Source organism: Plutella xylostella, chromosome 31, assembly GCF_932276165.1.
Source record: "Plutella xylostella chromosome 31, ilPluXylo3.1, whole genome shotgun sequence".
Classification (NCBI taxonomy): domain Eukaryota; kingdom Metazoa; phylum Arthropoda; class Insecta; order Lepidoptera; family Plutellidae; genus Plutella; species Plutella xylostella.
The window spans coordinates 3,042,330-3,053,959 of NC_064011.1; the positions used below are offsets into that span (position 1 = coordinate 3,042,330).

The 11,630-nt window shown below is 37.8% G+C and overlaps 1 protein-coding gene across 1 annotated transcript; it reads right to left on the bottom strand.

Annotated features, from left to right (window-relative positions):
- Nucleotides 1-8,388: 8,388 nt before the first annotated feature.
- On the bottom strand, nt 8,389-9,796 carry LOC105389947 (spherulin-2A). The gene is made up of 2 exons (XM_011561154.3): nt 9,705-9,796; nt 8,389-9,336 (listed from the first exon to the last, which is right to left on the bottom strand). The coding sequence occupies exon 2, from the start codon at nt 9,328-9,330 to the stop codon at nt 8,434-8,436; it is 897 nt and encodes a 298-aa protein (XP_011559456.3). The 5' UTR covers nt 9,331-9,336; nt 9,705-9,796; the 3' UTR covers nt 8,389-8,433.
- Nucleotides 9,797-11,630: the final 1,834 nt, after the last annotated feature.

Below are 11,630 nucleotides of genomic sequence, written 5' to 3' on the forward strand. Positions count from 1 at the left end.
ACAGATTTTGGTTAAAAATTGACAATATTTCACGAATAATCAAGTTTGCAGGTGGAACCTGAAGAAAATCAGCTGCAAATGATAGTTCATATGAAAGGTATTATTAATACCTAGAAACTATTTTCAGCAATTTCAGATTAAATGACTTTTGGTGAATATTCAAGGGGATGATCAGAAAATAAAAGTTAGCAGCCCAAGATTATCATTTTGTATGGGGGCACCAAGATGCCATAGACCTGCCAGCATCTCACCTGGTTTATTATGTGTGTTGACTCATTATAAAACACTGACAGAAGTTTCATCAACATTGAAACGGTATAGCAGGTGTCCAGGAGCCACTTTCTAACAGATTTTGGGTAAAAATTGACAATATTTCACGAATAATCAAGTTTGCAGGTGGAACCTGAAGAAAATCAGCTGCAAATGATAGTTCATATGAAAGGTATTATTAATACCTAGAAACGGTTTTCAGCAATTTCAGATTAAATGACTTTTGGTGAATATTCAAGGGGAAGATCAGAAAATAAAAGTTAGCAGCCCAAGATTACCATTTTGTATGGGGGCACCAAGATGCCATAGACCTGCCAGCATATTACCTAGTTATTTATGTGTGTTGACTCATTATAAAACACTGACAGAAGTTTCATCAACATTGAAACGGTATAGCAGGTGTCCAGGAGCCACTTTCTGACAGATTTTGGGTAAAAAATCACAATATTTCACGAATAATCAAGTTGGCAGGTGGAACCCGAAGAAAATCAGCTGCAAATGATAGTTCATATGAAAGGTATTATTAATACCTAGAAACAGTTTTCATCAACATTGAAACGGTATAGCAGGTGTCCAGGAGCCACTTTCTGACAGATTTTGGGTAAAAAATCATAATATTTCACGAATAATCAAGTTGGCAGGTGGAACCTGAAGAAAATCAGCTGCAAATGATAGTTCATATGAAAGGTATTATTAATACCTAGAAACGGTTTTCAGCAATTTCAGATTAAATGACTTTTGGTGAATATTCAAGGGGAAGATCAGAAAATAAAAGTTAGCAGCCCAAGATTACCATTTTGTATGGGGGCACCAAGATGCCATAGACCTGCCAGCATCTCACCTGGTTTATTATGTGTGTGGACTCATAATAAAACACTGACAGAAGTTTCATCAACATTGAAACGGTATAGCAGGTGTCCAGGAGCCACTTTCTGACAGATTTTGGGTAAAAATTGACAATATTTCACGAATAATCAAGTTTGCAGGTGGAACCTGAAGAAAATCAGCTGCAAATGATAGTTCATATGAAAGGTACTATTAATACCTAGAAACGGTTTTCAGCAATTTCAGATTAAATGATTTTTGGTGAATATTCATATTCAAGGGGAAGATCAGAAAATAAAAGTTAGCAGCCCAAGATTACCATTTTGTATGGGGGCACCAAGATGCCATAGACCTGCCAGCATATCACCTAGTTATTTATGTGTGTTGACTCATTATAAAACACTGACAGAAGTTTCATCAACATTGAAACGGTATAGCAGGTGTCCAGGAGCCACTTTCTGACAGATTTTGGTTAAAAATTGACAATATTTCACGAATAATCAAGTTTGCAGGTGGAACCTGAAGAAAATCAGCTGCAAATGATAGTTCATATGAAAGGTATTATTAATACCTAGAAACTATTTTCAGCAATTTCAGATTAAATGACTTTTGGTGAATATTCAAGGGGATGATCAGAAAATAAAAGTTAGCAGCCCAAGATTATCATTTTGTATGGGGGCACCAAGATGCCATAGACCTGCCAGCATCTCACCTGGTTTATTATGTGTGTTGACTCATTATAAAACACTGACAGAAGTTTCATCAACATTGAAACGGTATAGCAGGTGTCCAGGAGCCACTTTCTAACAGATTTTGGGTAAAAATTGACAATATTTCACGAATAATCAAGTTTGCAGGTGGAACCTGAAGAAAATCAGCTGCAAATGATAGTTCATATGAAAGGTATTATTAATACCTAGAAACGGTTTTCAGCAATTTCAGATTAAATGACTTTTGGTGAATATTCAAGGGGAAGATCAGAAAATAAAAGTTAGCAGCCCAAGATTACCATTTTGTATGGGGGCACCAAGATGCCATAGACCTGCCAGCATATTACCTAGTTATTTATGTGTGTTGACTCATTATAAAACACTGACAGAAGTTTCATCAACATTGAAACGGTATAGCAGGTGTCCAGGAGCCACTTTCTGACAGATTTTGGGTAAAAAATCACAATATTTCACGAATAATCAAGTTGGCAGGTGGAACCCGAAGAAAATCAGCTGCAAATGATAGTTCATATGAAAGGTATTATTAATACCTAGAAACGGTTTTCAGCAATTTCAGATTAAATGACTTTTGGTGAATATTCAAGGGGAAGATCAGAAAATAAAAGTTGGCAGCCCAAGATTACCATTTTGTATGGGGGCACCAAGATGCCATAGACCTGCCAGCATCTCACCTGGTTTATTATGTGTGTTGACTCATTATAAAACACTGACAGAAGTTTCATCAACATTGAAACGGTATAGCAGGTGTCCAGGAGCCACTTTCTGACAGATTTTGGGTAAAAAATCATAATATTTCACGAATAATCAAGTTGGCAGGTGGAACCCGAAGAAAATCAGCTGCAAATGATAGTTCATATGAAAGGTATTATTAATACCTAGAAACGGTTTTCAGCAATTTCAGATTAAATGACTTTTGGTGAATATTCAAGGGGAAGATCAGAAAATAAAAGTTAGCAGCCCAAGATTACCATTTTGTATGGGGGCACCAAGATGCCATAGACCTGCCAGCATCTCACCTGGTTTATTATGTGTGTGGACTCATAATAAAACACTGACAGAAGTTTCATCAACATTGAAACGGTATAGCAGGTGTCCAGGAGCCACTTTCTGACAGATTTTGGGTAAAATTTGACAATATTTCACGAATAATCAAGTTTGCAGGTGGAACCTGAAGAAAATCAGCTGCAAATGATAGTTCATATGAAAGGTACTATTAATACCTAGAAACGGTTTTCAGCAATTTCAGATTAAATGATTTTTGGTGAATATTCATATTCAAGGGGAAGATCAGAAAATAAAAGTTAGCAGCCCAAGATTACCATTTTGTATGGGGGCACCAAGATGCCATAGACCTGCCAGCATATCACCTAGTTATTTATGTGTGTTGACTCATTATAAAACACTGACAGAAGTTTCATCAACATTGAAACGGTATAGCAGGTGTCCAGGAGCCACTTTCTGACAGATTTTGGGTAAAAATTGACAATATTTCACGAATAATCAAGTTTGCAGGTGGGACCTGAAGGAAATTTGCTGCAAATGATAGTTCATATGAAAGGTATTATTAATACCTAGAAACGGTTTTCAGCAATTTCAGATTAAATGACTTTTGGTGAATATTCAAGGGGATGATCAGAAAATAAAAGTTAGCAGCCCAAGATTATCATTTTGTATGGGGGCACCAAGATGCCATAGACCTGCCAGCATCTCACCTGGTTTATTATGTGTGTTGACTCATTATAAAACACTGACAGAAGTTTCATCAACATTGAAACGGTATAGCAGGTGTCCAGGAGCCACTTTCTAACAGATTTTGGGTAAAAATTTACAATATTTCACGAATAATCAAGTTTGCAGGTGGAACCTGAAGGAAATTAGCTGCAAATGATAGTTCATATGAAAGGTATTATTAATACCTAGAAACCATTTTCAGCAATTTCAGATTAAATGACTTTTGGTGAATATTCAAGGGGATGATCAGAAAATAAAAGTTAGCAGCCCAAGATTACCATTTTGTATGGGGGCACCAAGATGCCATAGACCTGCCAGCATCTCACCTGGTTTATTATATGTGTTGACTCATTATAAAACACTGACAGAAGTTTCATCAACATTGAAACGGTTTAGCAGGTGTCCAAGAGCCACTTTCTGACATCAGTTATCATCAGTTTTTTTGTACTTACGACGATAAAACTGCACTTATAGAAAAGGACAATACTCTTATCAGTATCACAAAAGGTCATCTTTTCAGCCTTACTCTTTCCGCCAAACAATACGCATGACGCATGACGCAGGTGTGAGCCTTTGATGGCATGCCGACTAGTGTTATTTTATAGTTGGGAAACCATTTACCTACCTGCCTAAAACAAAGAGTTCATCACACCACAACAATAGAATGTCTTAACTTATTACCTGTTCCGAAACTAAAGAATTGATTATGGTTATTTTTTTGTGCGTTAGTACCTATACAGAATATTGTTTTTACCTTTGATCATAAGCCGACTTGCAAAAGTTTTTATTGACAAGATGTGCACCTGGCAAAATAATGCTAATGTCTCTATTTGCTATTTAATCTGAAATTGCTGAAAACCGTTTCTAGGTATTAATAATACCTTTCATATGAACTATCATTTGCAGCTGATTTTCTTCAGGTTCCACCTGCAAACTTGATTATTCGTGAAATATTGTCAATTTTTACCCAAAATCTGTCAGAAAGTGGCTCCTGGACACCTGCTATACCGTTTCAATGTTGATGAAACTTCTTTCAGTGTTTTATTATGAGTCAACACACATAATAAACCAGGTGAGATGCTGGCAGGTCTATGACATCTTGGTGCCCCCATACAAAATGGTAATCTTGGGCTGCTAACTTTTATTTTCTGATCTTCCCCTTGAATATTCACCAAAAGTCATTTAATCTGAAATTGCTGAAAACCGTTTCTAGGTAATAATACTACCTTTCATATGAACTATCATTTGCAGCTGATTTTCTTCAGGTTCCACCTGCAAACTTGATTATTCGTGAAATATTGTAAATTTTTACCCAAAATCTGTCAGAAAGTGGCTCCTGGACACCTGCTATACCGTTTCAATGTTGATGAAACTTCTGTCAGTGTTTTATAATGAGTCAACACACATAGAGAATTAGGTGAGATGCTGGCAGGTCTATGGCATCTTGGTGCCCCCATACAAAATGGTAATCTTGGGCTGCTAACTTTTATTTTCTGATCTTCCCCTTGAATATTCACCAAAAGTCATTTAATCTGAAATTGCTGAAAACCGTTTCTAGGTAATAATACTACCTTTCATATGAACTATCATTTGCAGCTGATTTTCTTCAGGTTCCACCTGCAAACTTGATTATTCGTGAAATATTGTAAATTTTTACCCAAAATCTGTCAGAAAGTGGCTCCTGGACACCTGCTATACCGTTTCAATGTTGATGAAACTTCTGTCAGTGTTTTATAATGAGTCAACACACATAATAAACCAGGTGAGATGCTGGCAGGTCTATGACATCTTGGTGCCCCCATACAAAATGGTAATCTTGGGCTGCTAACTTTTATTTTCTGATCTTCCCCTTGAATAATCACCAAAAGTCATTTTATCTGAAATTGCTGAAAACCGTTTCTAGGTATTATTAATACCTTTCATATGAACTATCATTTGCAGCTGATTTTCTTCAGGTTCCACCTGCAAACTTGATTATTCGTGAAATATTGTAAATTTTTACCCAAAATCTGTCAGAAAGTGGCTCCTGGACACCTGCTATACCGTTTCAATGTTGATGAAACTTCTGTCAGTGTTTTATAATGAGTCAACACACATAAAGAATCAGGTGAGATGCTGGCAGGTCTATGGCATCTTGGTGTCCCCATACAAAATGGTAATCTTGGGCTGCTAACTTTTATTTTCTGATCTTCCCCTTGAATATTCACCAAAAGTCATTTAATCTGAAATTGCTGAAAACCGTTTCTAGGTAATAATACTACCTTTCATATGAACTATCAGTTGCAGCTGATTTTCTTCAGGTCCCACCTGCAAACTTGATTATTCGTGAAATATTGTCAATTTTTACCCAAAATCTGTCAGAAAGTGGCTCCTGGACACCTGCTATACCGTTTCAATGTTGATGAAACTTCTGTCAGTGTTTTATAATGAGTCAACACACATAAATAACTAGGTGAGATGCTGGCAGGTCTATGGCATCTTGGTGCCCCCATACAAAATGGTAATCTTGGGCTGCTAACTTTTATTTTCTGATCTTCCCCTTGAATATTCACCAAAAGTCATTTAATCTGAAATTGCTGAAAACCGTTTCTAGGTAATAATAATACCTTTCATATGAACTATCATTTGCAGCTGATTTTCTTCAGGGCTCACCTGCAAACTTGATTATTCGTGAAATATTTTCAATTTTTACCCAAAATCTGTCAGAAAGTGGCTCCTGGACACCTGCTATACCGTTTCAATGTTGATGAAACTTCTGTCAGTGTTTTATAATGAGTCAACACACATAATTAACTAGGTGAGATGCTGGCAGGTCTGTGGCATCTTGGTGCCCCCATACAAAATGGTAATCTTGGGCTGCTAACTTTTATTTTCTGATCTTCCCCTTGAATATTCACCAAAAGTCATTTAATCTGAAATTGCTGAAAACCGTTTCTAGGTATTAATAATACCTTTCATATGAACTATCATTTGCAGCTGATTTTCTTCAGGTTCCACCTGCAAACTTGATTATTCGTGAAATATTGTAAATTTTTACCCAAAATCTGTCAGAAAGTGGCTCCTGGACACCTGCTATACCGTTTCAATGTTGATGAAACTTCTGTCAGTGTTTTATAATGAGTCAACACACATAAATAACTAGGTGAGATGCTGGCAGGTCTATGGCATCTTGGTGCCCCCATACAAAATGGTAATCTTGGGCTGCTAACTTTTATTTTCTGATCTTCCCCTTGAATATTCACCAAAAGTCATTTAATCTGAAATTGCTGAAAACCGCTTCTAGGTAATAATACTACCTTTCATATGAACTATCATTTGCAGCTGATTTTCTTCAGGTCCCACCTGCAAACTTGATTATTCGTGAAATATTGTCAATTTTTACCCAAAATCTGTCAGAAAGTGGCTCCTGGACACCTGCTATACTGTTTCAATGTTGATGAAACTTCTGTCAGTGTTTTATAATGAGTCAACACACATAAATAACTAGGTGAGATGCTGGCAGGTCTATGGCATCTTGGTGCCCCCATACAAAATGGTAATCTTGGGCTGCTAACTTTTATTTTCTGATCTTCCCCTTGAATATTCACCAAAAGTCATTTAATCTGAAATTGCTGAAAACCGTTTCTAGGTATTAATAATACCTTTCATATGAACTATCATTTGCAGCTGATTTTCTTCAGGTTCCACCTGCAAACTTGATTATTCCTGAAATATTGTCAATTTTTACCCAAAATCTGTCAGAAAGTGGCTCCTGGACACCTGCTATACCGTTTCAATGTTGATGAAACTTCTGTCAGTGTTTTATAATGAGTCAACACACATAATAAACCAGGTGAGATGCTGGCAGGTCTATGGCATCTCGGTGCCCCCATACAAAATATCCATTAACCAACAAGGGCGTCAGTAAGTAAACGTCGTATTTTTTTGTATTTATTTATTTTAGAACATATAATAGTGTTTATATGAATACCTAGCATGGTTATTCCAATGTTTTTGGGGCTTTTTACGTGTTTTAATTGATAAAGTATTCAATGACTGAAGTGACCCTCTTAATTTGGTCGGCTATTCAAAGGCTGCTAACTTTAGGCTGCTAACTTCACGCAGGTCTCCACAAACACAGTAGCTATATCAAAGTATAACACCCATATTTTTGTCTTAAGCGGTCAAGTCCGTTATCTATACTCGTAGTCTGTACATAGTCGGACGGAGGGTAAATAACACTCGCAATAACGCCACTGCTGCTGGGTACATTCACCCCTGTAGGGTAAAGGGGGGTGAAATGGGACAGGGAACAGTGTTTTTTTTTGTTTTTTAAAATAAAATTAGAAATGTTGAGTTTTAATGGTGTGTCTCTATGTATATTTTTTAAAGTAAATAATTGAACTCATTAATCTCATTACACGAGAGAGTATTTTTGTGTATTGTATTTGAAATAATTCAATATCGAAATTTGATTTCAGTAAATTACTACTCCATTAGAGTGCCTAGTGTAAGTAATGAATTCGCATAATTTGATTAATTAATATAATATGGAAAGTTATAATAATATAATGAAGCAAGTTCCAATACCAAATAATACGTAGGTAGGTACGGTCAGCTGCATAAACACTTCTGTACCTTGTCAAACTGACGAACCGTCAATATTTCAATGAATTGATAGGCGGTTTCAGATCGACAAGGTACAAAAGTGTATAGCTACTTATGCAGCTGACTGTACCTACCTACCTAATTAGAGGTATATACCTACACATACATATAAAGGATATTTGACTCATTAACTAATAAAACCTACCTATCTAAAAAGGACCTATCCAAAATAATACACAAAAAGTATCTACAAAAAAGTAAAAAACTCATTTATTCAATCAACCACACATTACAAGTTAATATCCAACATCTTGGTACCCATAGCCCTGTCGTGGACCACCACCTTCGCGTTGGAGAAGTATCCGATCTCAATGACCTCCTTGGAGACGATACTGTTGCTGATCTGGCCCGAAGACATGACTCCTCCGACCGGCAGCGACCAGTAGTGGTGACCTCGGTACCCCTTGTCATAGTTCACAGCAATGGCTCCGGACAAACTGGCTTCGTACTCCACTTCCACCAAAGCCTTTCCACGGGTCGCGTGCAGCTGAGCTCTGACTGACTGACCAGGGAGCAAAAGAAGCTCCATGCTAGCTGAAGATCCAACGGTGACACTTTCAGACTTCTCGGAGTTGTAGCCCCAAGATGACGAGTAGGAGAAGGAAGTGGAGCCTCCGAAGCTGACAGCCTTGATGTCGAAGCCGTAGTTAATCTCCTGGGAGACGGTCAGGTCTCCTCCTTTGCTCCAGGATGAAGAGATGGTGTTCTGGACGGATTGCGAGATGCCGACGTTGAAAGTTGCGGGTTTGGTGCTGTTGTTCTCGAAGACTTGTTCTAACAGGATCTCAGGGTTGGCAGCGATTTTGAGGACGCGGGCCGATTTGGGTCGTAAGGTCCTGGTGACTTCGGACCAGCCGTAGGTCCTGTAGAGGTCGCCCCAGGGTGTAGGACTGCGCATGAAAGCGTCGTCAGGGCGTTTGCCGAAGTAAGCCTGGATGGCGTTTTTCAGCTGGCCGTCGTTGATCTTGTAGGTGGCTCTCTCGACGTCACTGATGACGCTGACGTCACTTCCGGAGTACTTGACTTGGAGGTCGTTCTCGTTTCCGGTCATGGTGCCGAAGATCTCGATGTTGATTTTGGCGACGGCCAACGCGGGTAGCAGGAGGAACAGGAAGTAGGACGCCATTTTGATCTGGAATTGAAGGTTTTGAGTGAGTAAGTTTGATAGAAAATGTTGAAAGAGAGGGCTATTTTGATCTGGAATTAGAGATATTGGTTTGGTTGGTTAGATTTTTTTTAAAGGACTCTCCAAGGTTGGATTGTAGTGGTTCTGACAAAGAGCCAATAACCGTACAAAGTAGAAGAGTTCTCGAGTGGAGACCAAGGACAAGCAAACGTAGTATTGGGATGATGGATGAGGAAGACCGAGGACAGAGTGTTGTAGAGCTCCTTGGGAGAAGCTTATGTCCAGCAGTAGACTAGTGTTACAAATGATATTGATGATGAATAAAAAAACAAACAAGAGAGAGCAAAATAACAACAAAATGAAGTTATACTCACACAAATCTCCGATGATTCAAAATATAATTAAGCACAATGTATTTGTGCTATTCACCAAATTGATTTTGAATGATTCTGTAAATAATTTTTCACCTTTTATACGAAAATAATTCGCTAACTCACATCTCTTTCAGAAATTGTTTACATAAAATCATTCTTTGCTTTGTATGTTTGTTTGTATATCAATATCAGCTAGGTGATTTACTTCAATCACATTCCTCAGTGAATATTGGATATCAATAAATTTTACATAGATAAAACAAAGAATAGTATTTTTGGGCATGCAATTTTTTACATCTTTAGTGAAGTCTTTGTTAATTTGTAAGATAAACATCCAAATTGTAGTACATAAAACGGTTTAAAATTAAAAATCTGTACTGAATTGAAATATACATTATGTAGGTACGTGGTAAATAATATCCTGTGACTATATTATAATATTATTTGGGTTATTTCTAAACTTCCATCAATAAATTTATTTTCGCAATGATCTTTTCTACCTACCACTACCTACCTATGTAACATTTGGTTGATTAGGTAGTTTGGATTCGTTCGATATTTTTGAATCATCCTGTTTTTTACTAAAACATTAGTTTCTGACTTAAGACAACCAAACCCAAGCAAAGCCGAGTGGAATACATATAGCATTGATATTGCCTATGAAAAAATCTTTAAACACACATTTTGTTTTAACTCAATTAAACCGCTGATTGCATATTTTGTGAAATCAAAGTCCAGTGTAGTTCACAAACAGTGGCGGTGGTTGATGTCCGATGTCCATAATTAATTTCTCACCATAATTAATAATAATCATACACTTGGGACCTTCCTCATCGAAGCACTACCGGTGGTCGTATGACGTTTTTTTTGGCATACATAGTTTATTCGATAGGAGTTTCAAACTTTAGTTAGCAGCGCTGGTAAAGATGTCATATTGATTAAGGTCGTTGGTCCAGTTGTGTTACAAACACAACCACTGCCCGTAATAGTCCAATATAGGGTGTTGTAAAAAGGGTATACTAACAAGTTTTGTAACTCTACAAGTAGATCTTCCTCACTGCATGCCTATGCACTGTAACGAACACATGTCTGCTAAAATATGTCGGTTTCACTTTGTATATTGGTATTAATTTACTTAAAAAATACTTGCCATAACTTGTGTGAGATGATACCTACCTCATGATGCCTCTTGCAAGGATCTCTACTCCACTCTATCTGGACGACCTAATGTTGTAGTGTTTAGTGACCCTGACCGCTATGCCGGAGGTCCCGGATTCGTTCCCCGGCCGGGTCAGATATTTAGTTATCGGACCTTGGGTGTTAATTATTATGTATCTATACAGGGTGTTGCAAAAAGGGTATACTAAGCCGAAACCTACATGTACAGCATGGTATGGTTCAGTTTCGGGCTTAGATATACCATGCTGCACATGAAGGTTTCGGCTTAGTATACCAATTTTGCAACACCCTGTATATTTATCTGTGTAGATATAATCAGCTGACGTCCGAATGGCGTAGTGGTTAGTGACCCTGACTACTGAGCTGAAGGTCCCGGGTTCGATTCCCGGCTGGGGCAGATATTTGTTTAAACACAGATATTTGTTCTCGGGTCGTGGATGTGCTCGCAAAATGGCAATAGGCCCGCCCCCTATTACATTGGGACTAACATAACACTCTGGCGAAAAGTGGGTGCAGCAATACACCTCTGCCTACCCCGCAAGGGAGTACATTAGTACAAGGCGTGAGTGTGTGTGTGTGTGTGTGTTTTTTTATATATATCAGCTGTCCGATACCCATTTATTATAGACTCTGCCTAGCTTATCCTTACAATAATAACGTTCTTGGAAGGCGAATAGAGAACAAACCGTTTTCAGTACTAAATCAGTGTGTTCATTTAATTTTGATGCAGCAGTTTAAGTAGATCAC

Excerpts from the sequence above, each read along its gene's own strand:
- LOC105389947 (XM_011561154.3), bottom strand. The coding sequence starts at position 9,330 with ATGGCGTCCTACTTCCTGTTCCTCCTGCTACCCGCGTTGGCCGTCGCC.